At 32.9% G+C, this 21401-nt stretch overlaps 1 protein-coding gene across 17 annotated transcripts in view; it reads left to right on the forward strand.

Annotated features, from left to right (window-relative positions):
• Positions 1-21401, forward strand: part of MLIP (muscular LMNA interacting protein) — a 285799-nt gene that overhangs the window by 171946 nt on the left and 92452 nt on the right. For 16 of the 17 annotated variants that reach the window (XR_013176178.1, XM_077162113.1, XM_077162114.1 and 13 more), the window contains 4 exons: positions 2347-2418; positions 19532-19597; positions 19682-19765; positions 19873-19926. Coding sequence is in view for 16 of the 17 variants with exons in the window: in XM_077162113.1 (XP_077018228.1) it covers positions 2347-2418; positions 19532-19597; positions 19682-19765; positions 19873-19926 (276 nt within the window). In the remaining variant the exon portion in view is untranslated. The remainder of the gene's footprint in view (positions 1-2346; positions 2419-19531; positions 19598-19681; positions 19766-19872; positions 19927-21401) is intronic. The other variant, XM_077162105.1, reaches the window with a different exon arrangement.

Below are 21401 nucleotides of genomic sequence, written 5' to 3' on the forward strand. Positions count from 1 at the left end.
GATTGCGAATGTTTACAAAATGTGATAACCAGAATTACGACATTTTCTTCAATCAACAGGCATTTACTGGATGCTTTTCAATTTCTATATCCAAATCATAGTTATGACTTATTAGCTCAAAGATCTTTGTTAAATTAGTTAGTCTCTGTACTTAAGTTTAGTATAACATTATAGCATAATACTATATAATGAAATCTGTGCAATATAGTATCAACCTAATAGGCTTGTTGTAATATTTAAATGAGATAATACACATAGGTATTTTAGAATGGTATCTGGCCTACAGTGATTGTCAACCATTGTTACTATTATTGCAACTATTACAATTAAATATATTAAAACTATCATAGAATATTAATGGTATACTCTATTCTGCATTTTAGATATGTTTAGATATCCTGAGAGAGAAAATATCGTCTTATAGAGAGAGCATGGATATTGGCTCTAGGCAGGTCTGAGTTCCAATCCTTTACCCCTTTATGGGATCTTGGAAAAGTTACCTAATCTCATCATACTCCTTTTCTAATGGCTATTCTGTTATATAATTATATAGCTCTTCAGTTATAGGGCTTTTGTAGAAGTAGATGAGATATATATGTGATTTGTCTAGTAATAAAATGTCAACTCCTGTTTCCCATAATGAGATGAGATTTCATTCTCAATCCTCACCCAAAAGTGTTGTCCGGAGACTATAGGAGTGAAGGTTCAGTGTAGAAATTTAGGCTCAGACATCCTCCAGCAGTTGCCCCTCATGTGGAAAATGGGAATATGGGACCCAAAATAGTTGAGAAATGGCAGATGGCCATACCTACTACGCAAGAGGTAGAAAGAGCTCGTTGTTGGGAATTTAGGTGAAGAATGTAGAAGATCAGTAAATATGGATGTTCATTCCTTGGGATAAACACATGCAGGTTCAGAGAGGCATCTTGTGTATGTTTTGCTTAGTGTGTATTTGTGTATGAATGTGTATGTATGTGTGTGTGTGAGTATATGTGAATTTGTGAGTGTATGCATCAATATATTTATGTGTGTGTGAAAGGGAGCATATATGTGTGAATGTTTGAGTGTGATTGAATGTGGTGAGGTCTAGATTATCTGGCTAAGGTGGCTTTCTGTGTCACCTGCTGTCACCCAGGTCTCAGGTAGCTATTCCTTTTTCATTATATCTAAGACAATAGATGGAGAGATAGGGAAAAATAGTCAAAAGAGAGAATGTGTTCTGCTTCTATATAGATACTGACCTTTCTCCTCCAAGCCTGGTGCCTTAATTTCTTTCTATTTGTGCTTTCTCCTAAAGAAAATAAATGTACCAGTTTCTTACCTTTCTCTCATCTGTTTAATGAAAGTTACTTCAATTACATCCATAAAACTCAAGACTTTGTTTTATTTGATTAACCTGACTTTTTCTGCAGACCATTTGGTCTGCTTTCTAGGGCACTAAGAGAGCCTGGAGCTCTGTGGCTATTTCCCAACTGGATGCCTGGAAAAGCTGTCTGAGATCTGAGCTTTTGAAATGATGGGAGCCTTGAGCCTTGTTAAATATTTTAGGACCTAGAGCGATATCAAAAGTCAGCCTTTGATTGTGCATATTATCCTGATTTCTACAACGTTCTTTTTTTTACTGTCCTCCACCATATACTCCACAAAATTAAGCTATGTTACTTAGAGTTTTATCATTTGATATGTTTCTGTGTCCTTTATTAATAACACTGTATTAGAAAGTGTAGGGACTATGATGAGATTTTTTTTTTAATGAATTTAAGATCAAGAGCTTCGCCTACTAGTTTTGCCATTGTGAAATTAAATTGCTGATGTTACTTATACTCAAATTATCGACTACATTGCTGCTTGTCAAAAAAATTTTCCTCATTTTATGTATTTTGATCTTTGCTTTTATGAATGGTGCAAGAGTATGAATCAAGAGTTCAATTAAATTTGTTGATATAATATTTGTTAATTATGGCACTATAAAACGAACCACTTTCCTTTGAGGATCAAACAGACAGAAAACACACCTTATAGAATAGTACTCCTTTCAGGAAATGTTGTTAATGAGATATTTATGTATAAGTCTCTGGAAAAGGTGTTTCTAACTTCTAACACTGGGTAGTTTATAATTGCCTGTAATCTCTAGGTGTTTTACTATGGTTTTTCTCTGCTTTTCATTCTAATAAAATATTAACATGGTGAGCTCATTTTTTTTTCTGCTGAAACAAGTTGTTCAAGCATAATAATTTTTTTCTTCATATGCTAACCTGGCTTTTAACTTGATAGAACTAGTCTACAATTATGTCATATCCTTTACCCTTTTCATCTCCACTCTTACTTTCTGGTTACCCATTCTAGCAATACAAGACCAAGTCAAGCTACAAGGCTTTTGCAGCAATCCCTACAAACACATTGCTTTTGGAACAGAAGGTCAGTGTTGGCTTAAAAGTAGAGTAAATTTTTTTGTTTTTAATGCCAATTTAATGTTTCCTCAAATTACTATTGGGAAAATTTGTCATAAAATTCTACCTTTACTAAAATAAAATTCTGTTCTTGGTTTATGATGTAATGAAAGCATCTTTGGTAGACAAACTGGAGACAGTGGATTTATCACTGGAGGCTGAACGGAAGCCTAGAGATGTCCAGACTACTGGAAGCTTGGTTCATATTTGAATAGATCCTTGCCCTTTGGAATCCTAAATTGTTGCTAAAACAAGATCTTCCACTTCTATCCAAATTGACCAAAAGAGTAAATATGAAATTGGGTTACAGTTGAGCTACTGGACAGCTTGGTTATTGACTGATCAGGACTTGGTGATTAATAGCAACACCTATTGGGTAGAAACACATTAGCTGAAGTATACAAGTTGGCTGCTTAGATCCCATCATGGGTTAAACCTCTTTATTCATTCTCGCCAAGCACAGATCATGCCTCCATGATTGGGAGGGAGGATTCAGATTGTTCCCAATGACCCAGCTTCTTTTACATGGTTCCAGACATTTTCACTTTGCTGTTGTTATTAGTATATAAAACATATGTGTTATAATATATGACATAATCGAATATAAAATTAAAGAATTTTACTTCAGTAGGTGGATTAAATTAAAGCCTTTTGTTTATAAGCACATTGCATAAGTTGTGGTCCAAATTGAGGTTTGCATCAAAATTGAAGTGAAATCAGTTACCAAGTCCGTGAAACTATTTATTTAATGTATTCTTTTTATCATGATTTATTTAGGCAATTTATCTTTTAGTAAATTAAGCCAATATTTTTTTTTCTGTGTAATCACAGTGTTTCAAATACTGCAACTATCATTTTTCAAAATGTTAATGTTTGTCAACCAGGTGCTACTTTAATTACTGGTTTATGAAACTACATTCTTACACTTTTAGCATACGCTGGGGAATAAAATATTGTACAAGGTCTTTTCTAAAAAGTAAGGACTGTTAATGGAAATAGTGTGTAGCATAAAGGTGAAAACTAAATAAATGATGTCTCTTACAATATACCTCTTCAATAACTAAATCCAAATTAACCACTTAAATTCCAGAATCTATGTTCTGTATCTGAAATCGGAAAGCTTTGAATTGGAGAGTCCCTGGCTGCAGGGAAATTTGCAGCTTTATATTTGGCTTCTCTCTCTAATTTTTACCTTTTATAGCTCTTTTAAAGACCAGATGGGCCGAAATTGCTGATTATGGGAGGAAAAGACCAGATGGGCCGAAATTGCTGATTATGGGAGAATTCAGGGTGTGTGTGGGATGTGATAGTTTCTCTAGTTACCCCTTGTCATACTGTCTAGGGTCACTGTATTGAGGCATCATGGCAATATTCCTTTACTACAGACCCTCTGTCCATTTTGGATAGACATTCTGGAAATCTAGTCAGCAGTTTGGCAAAGGGGAAATAAGGCCTCTACTGTATCATGCTTTCCTGCCATCAAACTTGTCTCACCTAACCTTGGCATATTCTTCTGGAACTATGTTATATCACTGCATCAATTTTCTGTTTAGATGAACAACAGGTAATCCTTCTTGAAAGGCTTCAGCAAGATAAGGCTGGCTGCCAGTATTGGTTCCAAAATCTCTGTCCAACCATTCTCTCCTTTTGCAATTAACTGGATTAGAGAGATTATAGTCTTTTAATTAATCATGACAAAACAATCATAAAGTTAATTTCCAATTTCATCACACACCCATTTCATAAATGTATGTGTCAGTATTGATGGCTATTCAACCTAATGCAAGTACATATAGGAGAGGCTTTGTATTTTTAATTTTGAATAATTTTGAATTATTTTCTTGCAGGAAAATAATTGTTTTTTATTTTGATACAACAAACTGTAGATATCATGATAACTATTTTTAAATAATGTTATTCTGAGAGGAGGTGATTACTATATAAGGACTAATGCAGGCAGTTGTCTCTCAGACAGGATAAATTGTTTTTGACCCATACATATTTGAATTAGTCAAATGTCACAAGATAATACATGAGACTTTGTTCCTTCTTTAGATCCTTAATATAATTCTACATAGTTTTGTTGACTTTCCCATGCTATATGTTCCTCAGTGAGAAACTTTGTAGTAACTTTTTTTGTAATAAATTTTTTAAATAACAAATTCTTATCCAAAGATTTAATGAGTTGATTTCCATTTTCAATAATATTTCTTGAAAAAACATTTTGCTGCTCCTTTCAGTGTTGCAGATTTTAAAAATAAATCTAGCAATTTTGTCATTTTAATCCATCTGTTTATACAAAAAAATTCATTCTACGTCATTGAATCAAGAGAACTTTTTTCTTAATTGGGTGGGAAAATTAGGATTATAATCTTCAGAAACATCTGTTTTGAGAAGAATCAATATTTTGAATATTTTAAATTACAGAAGCTTTTCTGAAATTCTTGCTATCACCTAGAACAGCTCAATAAGGGGTAGGGTAAATGTTGCAATCTCATTATAACATTATAACATTATATTATTATATCCCTGTCTTAGAGTCCATTGTTTTAGAATGTCTTGAAGATAGAACTAATAGATAAGATACAAGTCTTGGCTATTTCAACAACTGAGTCTTTCCTCCAACCAGATTAAGCCTATGTTGACTCTCTTATACCACATTTTTTTCACATAACATATAGTATGATTAACAAGAAACCACAATTACTTTTGAAAATAATACTATTTTTAAAAGCAAGATTTTCTCCAAAGTGAAATACAGACATCCTTTGCAATGGATCTGGCATCAATATTCAACTTTCCAAGCATTAAGCTATCATTGAATCAGTGGATTAGTTTCAGATTTAATCATTCTGGATGATGTCCATCATTTTGAAAGAGTAAATTTTGTTGGCAGGGTACATGATATCTTTGGTACTTCTCATCTGTAATTTATTGTCTACATAAAACTTACATTTGTGATTTATCCTATATTCTATCTTTTTTTCCCTATGAAAATTTAGTAGGAAAGTTCTTTTAACTTAAATTCTTAAAGAAGGCTCTACAGGATGAGATAAACATAAGGCATATTTTAGCATATTGGCTTCAGGGTCTAGGGCTTAATCTCTTGCCAATAATCATCTTCTCTAAGATTGACATGAGGATGAAATACTAGTGATTGTAAAGCAGGAACAAAGTAATCAGATCTACTTGTATTGTGACTGTGCACAGACTTTATTACAATGTGTTCAATAACATATTGAGCTCCGAAGAGAAAGTAATATTGATGTGGACGATTCAGATTTGATATGTGTATTGTTATCCTTTGCAGAAAATGTTGAAGGTCTTGCTCTCTTATTGCCTAATTTTTTTTTATCTTCTGAGTCTGATAGACAACAGGTAAAAAGTTAAAATTAAACTGTTGGACATACATTAGAATTAAAAGTAAATTGATTAGGATTATTATCATGTAATTACATTGATGAAAGGAAAAATGAAGGAAGGAATATTTACATGAATTCAAATAATATGTTTCTTTATTGTCTCACAACTAATTACTATTTTTCCATGAAAGTCTTAAATTTTTCCTTAAAGGTAATTTAAATTTTTCTCTTCTCTTCCTCATAAGTATTCCTCAGCATAAATCAAGGCTTGGTGATCTGTCAATTTTTAAGATAATTTTAATTCATAAGCATATATGTGTTTGAAAGAATTCTTCAGCATCTCAATTCCATAAACAGCAGAAAAAAATTATAGGATTAATTCCTTAAATGGAAAGTTAAGGTATAAAAATGTTTGTTTGTTTTCTTTTTTCTGATAGAAGGAAGATAAAGAACAGTCATGTTGAAAACAATACTAAATATTATGGTATAAAAATAGAAAAGGGGAGATTTGAGAAATTTTGTCAATTGTTAGATCAATATATCTTGAATTTCCAATTTAATTTTTTGAGCATGAGTTGGTGAACTCCAATCTGATGAAACATATGTCTTGGGGCAAGAGTACTTTAAGATCTCTGCATGTCTCAAAAATGTAACCTAAACCTCGTGGCTAACTTATAACACTAAGTGTATTAGTGTTATAATTTTATTTAGATTAGTACAAAACATGAATGCATTCCCCATTTCTTTAGCAATGGAGAAGCATCCAGATTTCAAATCTATGCTAATCAATCCTGCTGTCTGCCATGCACATCCCTCTTTTAAAGCACTTTCAATACCTTATTTATTTATGTATATTTGGTGTTTCTTTCTCTACCATGTATTCTTTGAGGGAATATAGTAGTTACTTGTTAAATGTTTACTAAATGAACATTTTCTTCAATAGGATCTTAAGGCAGATTTTTGCTTCAGGGACTATAAAATTAAAGAGCCCTAGTGTATGACAATTGGAAAAATGATAATTAGGAGACTTCCTTTAGGGTAGTATAAGCCTGATCAATGCTATTTCTAAGGAAAAGATAAAGGGCCTTCTGCTGAAAGGAAATTAACTTGGTTTTAGACTTGGTGATTAGACAGTAGAGTCACAATGACTGCCATATTGAAAACTCCAGTGTATCAGACATCGAGCTAAATGCTTTGCCATCTTCACAAATGTGTGAAGAATTTCCAGCTGAGAGAAACCTGGTGAATTTCCCAAAGCATCAGGGTTACTAAGTTACCGCATTGACACTCAACTCAAACCAGATCTGATTCTCCACCTTAGCTTTACCCTGCTAACTGCTGCTCAGATATCTGACTAGCTAAAGTGAAATACTGAGCAAGAGATGATGATTTTTGGATCCCTGCCTACAAACTATTTTCATTACTTGATTAAATTTACTTAAATCTTCATTAAATTAGAGCAACAAAAGTAGTTTGTCTTTATGAGGAAAAATAAAAAGAATTAGAAATGTTTTAGGTCTGAGAAACTTGACTGAGTAAAGGGTTACAAACAGCTGAATTCTTCAAGGTACTCAAAGAGATGAAGCAAATTAGAGTGGAGGCAGTGCTTACTAGAAATAAAGAACACCTTTCTGATATCCTTAAGTAAATTAAGAAAAAGTTTTGATTCTCCTGTCATTTAGCCTCTGTAGGACAAGTTTGAAGCTGACTGTAGTGGTTTGCAAAAAGTCCCTTCTGTGTGAGAAGATCGGACATTTAATCCACCAAAGATCTTGGGACCAAAATGCAAAGGAGATTTCCTCAGTCCTTGAAATTTATTTTTAAACCAATCATATGAAAATGATCTACTGGTAAATATTTCTACATCTTTAAAGATGCTGTTCTTTTATATATCTGGAAGCTCCTTTGGCTTGCAGTGTATTTTTTCTCTTTTCTTCAAATTGACTGCTATTTAGACCCTAATCTCAAACTATATAATCTAAGTGAGATTTCTTTTGTTGAGAATATCTCCAATCCTACAAATGGTTTTGTATTAATGACTGAATATAAGAAAGTTTTTTATAGTCCTCAGGGGATTTACTTTACCAAATAGCTGGTCAAATCCACAAAATAAAGGAGCATTTAGAGCTAGCATGAATCAATTTTGGGGGTGAATTTGGTCATTACTAAAATAAATAACTTGTCCATGAAATTTCTGAAATCCAGTTATGTATGAAACTGGTAGGTAGTTTAGGTATCACAAAAAAAGTTTACAAGCCCTTTGTGGTTACTCTTATTTTAGAAGCAGATTACTTTCAAACTCCATTTAGAGTGCAACTAATTCATTCTATTTTCAAATTTTTATATCTTAATCTTATTTCCTAAAGGGACATCTTAGATTGATTCAATATATCTAGAAGAGATTGCATTTCTATCATAGATGCTTCTTTTGAGTGGGTAACATCTATTACAGTTTATTGGCATCCTTCCCATAAGAATTTTGAGTTACAATACTTGTTCATAGTCCTTGGCTCTTAATTATAATGTAGTGCTAAACTCAGAAATTATTTTCTGCTAAACGTCAGTTTTACTATGTCTCTTTTCAAAAACTGGTCCACAAGGTTGGCTGTTGTGATCAAATGAATCAATTTTGGGAGTGAATTTGATCATTACTAAAATAAATGACTAATTATATAATATTTCTGATAATTTATGGTATTTGATAATCTTTAAAAACGTGATTCAGTGTGTGCCATATCTATCCCTGCATTGGATATAGTCAAATTTGACAGAAAAATACTCCTTAATAAATATTTTTACTGGAGAATATGTGAAGAGTACTTTGCTCAAAAAGAATAAATCTAAAGAAACATCAATACAGTACTTTTGGTTAGGCTAAGTTATCAAAAAGCAATCTATGGTGAGACATCTTGTCAATGGAGATTAAAAATATTTTCTTTTGATATATTTTTGAACTACAAGTGGATAAAAGCTATTTTTTATGGTTGCTGGAGGGAGTGGATCAGGATGATACATTTGACAAATAACACTTAGTCAATAAAAAAATCAATTCCAGTAAATTTCAAGGATATTTTAAACTCAAAACTGATTCCCCAAGAAATTTAAATACAGTCTGAATATTTGCCCCATTTCAGTCTCAGCATTACCAAACTTGCACCACCTGTTTTGCCTAGATATCCAAGGGGTCTAGACAGCTACTTTTGTCAATCTGTGAGTGAATGTCAATATTTTAAAGGTGTCTGCAGTAAGTTTCCACAGACTAACCAATATATCAATCTTATTTGGTACTGGATGAAAAAATATAAGCTCATTATGCTGACACTGATTACATGCTCAAATCTTTGATGGCAAATACATTTAACTGTAATATGTAAAAAGAAATAATTTATCTGTTACTTAAAATATTCAAAGCATTTAAACCACACCTCTAGAAGATTTCACCAGAGCACATTAAAATCTTATATCTATCATCCATTCATTCATTTAACTCCACTTGTTCATCCATTCATCTTTCAATCCATCATGAGGTTCTCTACTGAACACCTATCATGTGTTCTGTCTTGGGGATACAATGGTAAATACTGCATTTCTCTGGCCCTAATAGGAAAAAAGATCAAGTAGGATAAGGATGCACTTGAGAAAAAATAATTATGATACAAAATGCTTAAGGTATGTTAAAAGTGCTTTGGTTCCCCAAAGAAGGAGTGACAAACCGCCTGGGGCGGAGGCCCAAGAATGACGTAGTAAGGAAGTTTGGATTTGGATTGTGAGGATGAATAGGGGTTCTTTAAGAGCTCTGCGAGTGGAAGAAGGATGATCTAGGAGAGTTAATATCACGTAGTACAAAAAATCACCACAAATTCAAAGAACCTAGGTTTTACTTCGAGATTTTAACTTGTAAGTAAGGAGCAGATGGGGAGGTATTTTTGGTAAGCAAAGCAACGTCCATTTCAAATTTCTCTCCTAAGGATTTTGATTTTAATCCTGCTCTTTCATTTCTGACCTTTTTCTTCTCCACAATTAGTAGCATAATTAGAGGCCATGTCAAAGAAAAGTTAAACTGAATACCACCTGAATTTATTTTTATGTAATTTTCTTTTCCCTGACATCTATTTCCCCTGACTAATCAAAAGTTTAGTGTATGATTGAGGAAAGCATAAGAGAGATTTTTATGGTAAATGTCTTTGTTTCCCAGCTGCCAACACAAATACCCTACAGTGGTTTATCTTGAACAACAGGAAATTATTGTCTTGCAGTTTTGAGGCTAGAAGGAGTCCAAAACTGAGGCATCAGCAAGGCGACAATTCCCTCCTAAAGGCTGTGGCATTCTGGGGCTGGCTGCAAAATTGGGGGTATTTGGCTTCCATCACATGGACATGTCCTCTCCTTTTTCTTCCAGGTTTTGTTGACTTCAGTCTTCTAGTTTCTCACGGATTCTTCTGTCTGAATTTCTTCTGCTTTTATAAAATACTCTAGTAATCTAGCTTAAGATCCAACTTCATTCAGTTGGTTCACACTTTAATTAAAAATAATGTCTTCAAGAGACCTTATTTACAGTGGGTTCTCACCGACAGGAATGTAGATAGAGGATGTGTGTTTGGGCAGGAGGGAGTGGAACGGGAAAGGTTCATATGTGATTGAACCTACCACAGTAAGGAAGAGGCAATTTTATCTGTTTTTATTAGTTATCATAGCCACTCTTCCAGTATAGATGCTGATTTTGAAAAATATTCCCAGCCAGTATTCTCCTTTATGAGCTAGTGAAATGTGGGGAAAGATGAAATATCATCTAGTTAGATGTCACTTTTCTGAATTCTTAGGGGTGGATCACATGCCAAAATGACAATTCTACATGGTGCCTGTTGGGAAAATGCATCATATATTGGTGAAGGTTTATAGTTTTTGACGTATTATCTCTGGCTTTCACAGTAGGAAGAAAATACATTCTGGAGAACAATGAACTCCGTGGTTCCATCACTGTTGTGATGCTTTCTAGAAAGGATATGGGTATATCAGAATGATGATGAGGAAAGGAGAAATAGGAGATAAAAAAAGACAGGGTACCTGTAATTTCAAAAATTATGCAAGATAAGGCAATAGAGAGCTGAGAATTTTTGCTTATTTACGAATTTGGCAGGATATAGTTACTCAAGTAATGATTTTTCTCTTGAGGAAACAGCTACTTATTCCCAATTAGTCTACAATTGCTTAAAACATTTGCTGTGACTTCTTTTGGAATTGCCTTCAGAACTCACGGCACATAGTTTTTGAATAACCTTAATGATGTCAGATTGTCAAACTATGTAAGTGGATTGGAACTAGATATCTTCAAAAAAACTTTCTGTTGTAAAATACCCAAAACTGATGACCAAAATAAAACAAACATGCTTTTTTTAAAAAGTAAATAGGTTGAATCACATGAAATTGCCATCTGTAAAGTTTATTTTCACTCAAATACTGACAATTTCATGCAATTAAACCCAGTAACAAAATGAGCTCATAAAAAATAATGGGTAATCTCCAAGGATCAAACACCAAAAGCAAGCTGAAGTTCAGATTGTTAATCAGGGTGCTATGCTTTTGTTTTTCTTCAGATGTGGTGAGATTCATTAATCTTGGGGATTGGGATTTACTCTGAACTAGGCAAGAGGGGAGAGAGAATTGGGACTGAGGTGTGATGGAGAGCAGGAACTGCATTCCCATCATAAAGCTAGGACCCATGGAGGATTCCAGTATCAGTTACAGTATGAATGGAAAAAAAGAAACTTGCAAAGGGAAATGACAAACAGACTTCCTTTTATCAGTCTGGGTTCAGGGTAGGGAAAAGGGTGAAAAATGCCTTGCCTCAAGTGAGTTTGGAATTTGAATTTATGCAGCCTCTATGATAAGGAAAACCTGCCAAAATATTAATATTAAAATTAATTTGCTTCAATATGCTTCTGGAAGTGGAAGAGGATCTTGCACTGAACTGCTTTGCAGAAAACAATGATAACTTGGGGAAATATATAGAACAGAACTGCCTGAGGCACTAGAGAGTGACCAAGAGCAGACAGAAACTGCAGAAAGTGAACACTTAGTGAAGAAGGTCACATAAAGTGGATTTTTAGGTTTTATGGTTTTTCACCTAGTCTTCTCACCAGGGAGCAGCTAAAGCTCATATGGAAATCTGAAGACTACTGGTTGAAGAGTCAGGGGACAGTTATATGGGGCTATACAGGAACTGGAAAGTGAGAGAGGGGAGTGTATTAGTTAAGGTTCTCTAGAGAAACAGAATCCACAGAGAACACTCGCAAATATAAAATTTATAAGTGTCTCACGTGACCATGGGAACGCAGAGTCCAAAATCTGCAGGGCAGGCTATGAAGCCGACGATTCCGATGGAGGCTTCCAGTGATTAGATTAAGCATCACTCATTGCAGAAGACACTCCCCTTGGCAGATTACAAATGGAATCAGCTGTGGATGCAGCTGATGGGGATCATGATTTAATTCTATGAAATGTACTCATTGCAACAGACAGGCCAGCACTTGCCCAACCAGACAAATAGGTACCACTACTTGGCCAAGTTGACACATGAACCTGACCATGACAGGGGGAAATCCAGTGAAAGAAGAACCACAGAAGGGGAGCCTCAAATATCATATAAATCCTGTCCAAATCTCTAGATGACCATTGAATTATAGGGTTGCTTTTTCCCAGTTTCAGGTTTAAGGTACTCAGGCTGTTACATTAGGTCTAATGTAGGCTTAGACATTAAGCCTACATAATGTTTCTGAAGCCTAGGTCTCCTCTAGGCTTCAGAATGGAAACATATTGAAACATCTTCCCACAATAGAAAAGTGGGGATGAGTGGGTGAGAGAGGGCTGGGAGATGGCTTCTAGGTGTGTAAATGATTTCCCTAGCAATAGAGAGCTCCCCAGTGATGATCCAGATTTTCAGATTAGCAAGTATGGAATTTAAAGCTGTTATAACTATGCTCAAGAGTATAAAGAATTTGTTCAATGAATAAACATATAGGACTTCTCACCATAAACATAGAAACTATAAAAAAGAAACAAATGGAAATTCTAAACTGAAAAATAAAATATATGAAATAAAAAACTCACTGGATTGACTTAAGGGAAAATTGGAGATGCAGAAAAGTCAGTGAGCTGGAAGATCGAACAGTAGAAATCATCCAATCTGAAAAACAGTAAAAGGATTGAAGAAATAGATAAAGATCCAGTGACCTGTGGGATAACAGCAAAAGATAGTAGAGTCTCGGAGAGGGGAGAGAGAATGGAGCAGGAAATATATTTGAAAACCTAATGGCTAAAAATTCCCCAAATTTCATGAAAGATATATATATAATATCAAAAGCCTCTGATAATCTCCAAGCAGTTTTGATACAAAGAAACTCATGTCTATGCATATCATAATTAGACTATTGAAAAAAATCATAAAGATAAAGACTTGAAAGATGGCAAAGTAAAAGCAAAAAACAAACAAACACAAAATAAAGACATTGATACAAATGATAGTTAACTTCTCATTTGAAACAATGAAGGCCAGAAGACAATAGGATGACATGTTTGGAATTGCTGAAAGAGGGAAATAAAACTCAGATTCTATATCTAGAAAATATTACTCCAAGAATGAAAACAAAATCAAGATATTTTCATCTAAAAGAAAACTAAGATAATTCCTTGACAGGAGACTTACATTACAAAAATGCTAAAGGAAGTTTCCTTAGAAAAGAAATAATGCCAAACAGAAACCTGGAACTTCAGGAAGGAGTGAAGAACATGGAAAATGGTGAATATGTAAATAAATATAAAAGATGATTTTGCTAGAAATATGAATTACTGTTAAGAGCCCACATTACAACATAGCAATCTAGTGGTTTTAGCATATGTAGATGTACTTCATATGAAAAGTTAAGCATAATAAAACAATGGTAAGTGAATTAAACTACACAATGGCAAGATTAGTATGCATTATGTGAAATGTTCAAAGTTTTTTTATTGCTTGGGTAGGCTTTAGTATACACAGAAAAAATTCAACATAACATATATTACTAAAATAATAGGAATATAGTTTATAGTGCCCGTATTTGTTAATGTAAGCAATTCTAGCTGCTGCAATAGACAAACATGCCATTTCAGTGGCTTAGCATAATCAACGTTTATTTTCCTTCCACATTACAGTTTGGTGTGGCTCAATTTAGCCTCCCACATGTCTCTCCTCTAACAATTACTCAAGAATGTAGGCTATTTCCATCTTGCATCTTTGTTATCTGAAGAAGATGAGAGAGAGAGAGTAATGAAAATCGCATCCCTTCTGAAGTGCGTTAAACCAGAAATTATACCCCACTTTTGTTCATGTCCATTTACAAATATCAGTCACATGGCCACATACAAATTCTTTTTTTTTTTTTTTTTTTTTTTTTTTTTTTAACATGGGCAGGCACCGGAAATCAAACCCGGGTCCTCTGGAATGGCAGGCAAGCATTCTTGCCTGCTGAGCCACTGTGACCTGCCCACATACAAATTCTTGAGGTCTGGGAAATATGTATCTGTGTTCCACCCATTCCCCCCCCCCAAAAAAAAATGAAAGAATTTGATAAATACCTGTCATTATCTTTACCACAAAGTCCAAATTAGTGGAGAGGAAAAATAAATAAGAAAAACAAACAAATTAAATCTATGAAAAAATTTTAAAATGAAACAGAAAAAGTGAGACAAATGTAAATAAAAAATAATGTGGTGGAAACAAATTTAAATATGTAAGTAATTATAATGGATTAAAGTCTCAAACTAAAAGACAAAGTCTATTAGACCTATTAAAAGATGAAGTACAGCTATTTTCTGCTTACAATCCACTGATCTGTAATGTATGAATGCAGGAAATTGAAAGTAAAAAGACAGAAATTGAAGTACCTGGCAAATGCTAATCAAAGCATTTGATAATATCTGACACAGTAAACTAAGACACAAAACTATTCAGGATATAAAGGATCACTTCTTAATGATAAATATTTAATTCTAGAGGATGTTATACTATTTCTAATTATGAATATAGCTGATAAATGACCTCAAAGTATGTTGAGCAAAAATTCCTAGGACTACTGGGAGAAATGATTAGATCTGCTACAATTCTGTGAAATGTATCATGCCATTGTCAATTATTGATAGGTTAAACATGCAAAAATCCAGTAAAACTAAGGACAATTTGAACAAAACAATTTAACAATCTTGATCTTATACACACATACACACACAAACACAGAGAAGGCTGCATCCAACAATTACAGAATAATTTTCTTAGGCACACATGGAAATTTTGCAAAAACTGACCATCTCTCAAACCATAAATCTCAAAATATATGATATTGCCATTATAAGTAAGAAGTTCCCTAGGCATGATATAACTGATTTATCAGGTAATACATAAAAAAAAATTAAATAAAAATCTCCACATTTTTAAACTTAAAAAGAAAACTTACCTTTAAATAATCCACAGAAGTAAATAACTTCTGTCTTAAATAATCTAAGAAAGGATAATGGACATTTTAAAAATGTACTTAGAATTGAAAGAGAATGGTCATACTATTTATCACAATTTGTGGGGGTTAGGAAAACAAGATAAATCCAAAGAATGTAAAAGAAAGGAAATAGTAAAGATATGAACAGTAATTACTGAAATGGAATGCAAGCATGCAAAGAGACTCAAAACAAAAAGTGAATCCAATGGAGAAACTAAAAAGTTGATAATGCTCTAGAAATTTATTAAGAAAAAAAAGAGTACATGTAAATGCGTTTTAGATATGACAATGAAGATATACATGTAAAGTAGACATTTAAAAATAATAAAGGACATTATGAAACCCTCTATGCAATAATTGGTAAGCCTAGACAAAAGACACAATTTCCTAGAAAAATGTAATATGCCAAATCTGAATGAAGTAAAATAGATAGCCAAATAATTCCTAAAGCCATTGAAGACAGTGAATTAGTAGTTAAAAAACTCTTCCTGCACAGCTTATGGCAGACCTAGATGATTTTATATATGAATCTTATCAATCTTCCAAAAGACACTAAATTTTATACAAACTTTTAAAGAAATAGAAAAAGAGGTAGCAAATCTCTATAACTCATGTTGTAAGCCTAGGATAATTTGTATCAAAACCAGTGAAGAAAAAGTAAAGTCAATCTCATTTAAAAACATAAATACAAAAATCCTAAAGACATATTAGCAAGTAGAAACCAACATTGTGTGTGTAAATGTGAACATTATGATTGAATTGGATTTATTCCCAGATGTATTAGTTAGGGTTCTCTAGAGAAACAGAATCAACAGGGAGCACTCACAAATATAAAATTTATAAAAATGTCTCACATGACCACAGGAATGCAGAGTCCAAAATCCACAGGGGAGGCTGTGAAGCCAACGATTCCGATGGAGGGTCTCGATGAACTCCACAGTAGAGGCTCGTTAGCCGAAGCAGGAATAGAGCCTGTCTCTTCTGAATGCTCCTTAAAAGGTTTCCGGAGATTAGATTAAGCATCACTCACTGCAGAAGACACTCTCCTTGGCTGATTACAAATGGAATCAGCTGTGGATGCAGCTGATGTGATCATGATCTAATTCTATGAAAAGTCCTCATTGTAGCAGACAGGCCAGAACCTGCCCATCCAGACAAACAGGTACCACAACTTGGCCAAGTTGACACATGAACCTGACCATGACACCAGCATAGGAAATTAACTTAATGTTATAAAATAAGTGTTATCATATTAACTAATTGCAAAGTTAAAACATGATTATCTCATGTAGATATAAATATCTCATATGGAATAAAAGTGTATACATGTAGTAAAAACAATGGTAAAGATTCAATACAAATTCATTGTAACAACTCTGCTTTTAACAGATGAGAGTTGATTTGCTTTTCTTACAAAAAAGGGTTTATACCTGAAATGTTAGCAAATATCATATTTAATGGTAAAATATTATTGGTATTTCTTTCAAAATTAGATAAAGATACTTGCTCTTTTATTTAAAAATATCACTGGTAGGTTTAGGCAATAAAGGAAGAAAAGAGAAAAAGGTTTGGAAAGAAGAAACAAAAGCTATACTTAATCTGATGTAATTTTCTATATAGAAAATCTACATAGAGAATTTACAAAATTACTAAAATAACTAAAGCGATTTACCAAGATCAGTGAATATAGAGATCAATTGAAATCCCATATGCCATCAAACAACTGATGAGAGTTTTATAAGGTACAATTTACAATTCTAATCCTTTAAAGAAGATATTGAGAATTTATCTAACAAAATGTGCACAATAACTTTTTTTGGAAAAAACTTTATTGGAAGATTTCAAAGGAATATTTAAAGAGCTATAAGATATTTGTGATAAAGATGCTAATTCTATTCATATTAATCTACAAATTAAATGCTTTTCCTACCAAAATACCAACAAAATTTTTGTGGAATTTGGCAAATACATTGTATAAAGTAGACTAAAAAAGTAAAGGGCCAAGAATTAGACAAAAGCTTTTTTGAAGAAGAAAAGAGTGAAGAAAATTGCCTTAACAGATGATAAGACTTACTATGAAACTATGGTATAAAAGTATGTTATTGACAAATCAGATAAATGCGGAGATAATTAAAGCAGAATATAGAACTGTCCATATATGTGCAAACTTGATAACAGTATCATAATAAAGAAGATGGGAGGTGTTTATTCACAAAGAAAAATTAAGTGAAACTTAATTCTAATTTCATACCAAGCACAAAATAAACCCCCCATGCATTCAAGATTTAAATTTAATGTTTAAAAACTAATTTTTTTTTGTATGCTGTATGGCAGGGTCACATTTCATTCTTTTTCCATGTGGGTATCCCATTATTGCAGCACTATTGGTTGAATTTTTGTTTATTTTCTTTTTGTTGGTTTCTTTCGTTTGTTAGTTTTGGGAAGTACATGGGCTGGGAATCGAACCTGGGTCTCCCACATGGCAGATAAGAATTCTACCATTGAACTACCCTCAATGCCCCTAGAAACTAAATATTTAGGACAACAAATTGGAAAATATCGTGATCTCTCAGAACGGGGAAGAATTTCTGAAAGAAGGCTCTAAGCACAGAGGAAAACATTGATATATTTCACCAGATTTCAATGAAAACAGTTCTGGGTATAATCACAATAAATGAAACAGGAAGCCAAAACAGGGAGAAGGCATTTGTACCAGATCCAACTGACAAATGATTTATATTCAATTACATAAAAATTTTACCCCAAAATAAAAAAACAGACAACCCAATAGAAAAACAAATACATGAACAGAAAATCCACAGTATAGGAAACGTGAATGACCAATAAGTATATGAAAGATGCCCAACCTCAAATATTATCGGGGAAATGAAGTCAAAAACCAAAATAAGATACTATTTCATGTACATGAAATGTTAACATTTGTTTAAAGTATGAAAATATACAAAGTAAGATGCTATTTCATGTTCATCAAATGTTAACATTTGCTTAAAGTATAAAAAAGATGTGGAAAAACAGAAATTCTCATTCATTGCTATTGTAAGTGTAAAATAATGCAATCAATTTGACAATATCTGATAAAGTTGAAGCTGACCATATTGTATTACTCTATTTTGCCACTACTTCAGTCTTAAACTCTAAGCAAGTGTGTAAAGAAACATGTACATGGATGATAGTTATTGTATAGTTTGTAATGGTGAAAATAGAAGTTACTCTAAAATTCAACAACAAAAGAAAATATACATTTTGTTGTGGAATATTCATACAGCAGGATACTATGCAAGGTAAAATGATGGAACAAATTGCAATTTCAATTTGCTAAGTTTGAATTATTTTGAAACTCAAATTCAAATTATCTTTGAATTTCAAAGATCTAATGCTGAGCAACAAAAATAAGCAAGTCCCGGAAGCATACATTCTACTTATGTGAAGTTAAAAGTGTTGCAAAACAACCTTCTGTATTGTTTTGTGATATGTATTTTATATTTATATGCTGAAATAAATTAAAGACAAAAGACATACATATGGATGATGGAGAGTGTAAAAGCAAGCAGGGAGGACTATACGCTGGCTTCTATTATTTTGAATATTTTATTTCTTCATGGAGTATTTAGAATTGTTTATTATATTATACTCTCCAATCACATATCTGAAGTATAATACATAAAAAGTGTGTTTCATTTTGAAAATGGGTAAATGTCATTTGAGGCCACGTCTGATGAATTAGGTAGTCAAGACGTTTTGGATAAAAATGATGAAAAGTGAGGGATGATTTTAAAGTAAATATTTTTTTTGCATGTTTCTCGTAGTTGTTATTCATGACTATAGCTTCCAAAAATAAGGCTTTGAAGGGGACAGTTCTCATCTAGATGTATAAGATGTCCAAGCTTCTAAAAGCTCAGCCTCATTTCCTGATTGTAACATCTTATATCAGAGATACTAATTTCACAGGAGGACCTGGAAAATTTGCAAAATGCCTCCAAGTTAGAGAACAGATCATTAAGTGTTCCATAGAATTTTTTTTTCTTATAAATATTGGTGTGTACATAATTTGGTTGATATATAAAGTACCTTTTGTTGTTCCCCCCATGTAAAGGGGCTTTCTTTGAAGAGGCTTTTCTACTATATTCATATTTGACTAAAAACCTCATATGAGAACTATTTCATTTACCATTAGGCACTAGATGAACCAGTCAAGACTGAAAGTGTCTCCAAGGACAACATGTTAGACCCACCTTTGGAGGTAATGGCTTCGTATCAACCCTGCTTTTTTTAATGGAATCCCGAAACTCATTGCTAACCCAGTACCTGGTTTCAATTTTTCCAGTTGTTTTCCCCTGCACAGCTCAGGCAGCAAACTGAAGAGCTCTGTGCTACCATTGATAAGGTCTTACAGGATTCCTTGTCTATGGTAATGCCTTAGACTAGAATGTGCAATTCAAATATTTGCTTTGCTTCTCATCAATTTCCCTTTACTTCCGTATGATGCATCATAGGCTTGTCTTTTTTTTTTTCCAGCATTCTTCTGACTCTCCAAGTTCCTCACAGATGATCAGTTTTGATACAATCAAAGTATGTACATATTTAATATAATTTACAGAACTCCAGTGATTTTTCAAACTTCAAGACAAAAGCAAATAGTGATTTGGAATATTTAATTGAGTGGATAGCACTAACATTTAAAAAGTAAAATTGTAATGGAAAATATCATACCGTATTACAAATAGTAAGAGTAGGTACTATTTTATGATATTTTTCTCATTTTTACATATATATATATATACAGGTATGTGTGTACAGCATTGCGAAGCAAATATATTTTTACTATGGGTTAAGTTCAAAATAGTTTGAAACAACATAATAGACTATGTTGCTATGTGCTGATATTTTAAGAGCCAGATGTAGAATTTGTAACTTATTCTTATCTCAGACCATTGCTTCAGTATTTATGTAATTCACAGAGCCACTTAGAATTGTAGAAGCGGAAAATGAAGAAGACTAAAGTAGCATTAGTTTTAGGGCTTTAATACAAATGTTATTTCTGGAATATTTTTCTTTTGGTTTCCTGAATTTATTTTATTGTTCTTTGACTCAGAAGGACAGAAGTTGGAATATTTTAGATTGCTAGAGTACTGTTAATGTAGTAATTGCTGCAATTAAATAAATATCTTCTTATTGTGTAGCTATTTTTATTTGTTGGGATGAAATGTTGCATTTTCTCCAAATTATGTTTTTTAATACTTCATACACATCTTCTGATTGAAATATTTCAAATGCTTGTACTTTTCCCCTTATTGATAATTGCTAGTTCTTTTTTAGCCTTATATTGTCTCTTGGAGTTTGTCTAAACACTCATTGCATGTCCTTTAAAAAATGGAACATTGTGTGTATATGAAGTAAGTTTTAAATATGCAGAATTGCTCCTATCTGAAAGAGTAATCCCAATTTTCGATTTGGAACATTATAGACAAACATCTATTAATAATAACATAGAAACCCAGTAACTAAGCATAGCCATTATTAAGGAATTATATTTAAGCAGAAAGGACCCACAATGGGTAATTATAGTTTCTGTATTTTAAATCTATTTCGATGTATATCCTCTAGGACTTTTAAGCTAAAATTATAAATCTTTATTAGATCTGTCAAAGAGGTACTATACAAATTTTAGAATATATTCCTTCTTTCATTTGTTGAACATGTAAAAAAAGACCTATATTATATTAAATGCAATAGGAATAAGCTTAAGAAACAATATGTGAGTAATAATCTATAGTATCAATTCTTATAGGTACGGTATTAAAAATATTGTTCTAGGTCACTAACTTCAAATTAACTATTTCATTCAACAAATACATATCAGGGGCCGACTATGGGCCTGGCTCTACGAAGCACAAGGAATATCATAGTGATCAAAGCAAGATGACCCATAAGGCATACGTTGGATATAGGGATCAGGAGGTAGAATTCAAGCTGAAACCCAAAGGATGAAATAGAGTCAGCCATACAAAGATCAGAGAGAGTAGCTTTCAAGCAGTAAGTAGATA

This window comes from Tamandua tetradactyla, chromosome 5 (assembly GCF_023851605.1).
Source record: "Tamandua tetradactyla isolate mTamTet1 chromosome 5, mTamTet1.pri, whole genome shotgun sequence".
NCBI lineage: Eukaryota > Metazoa > Chordata > Mammalia > Pilosa > Myrmecophagidae > Tamandua > Tamandua tetradactyla.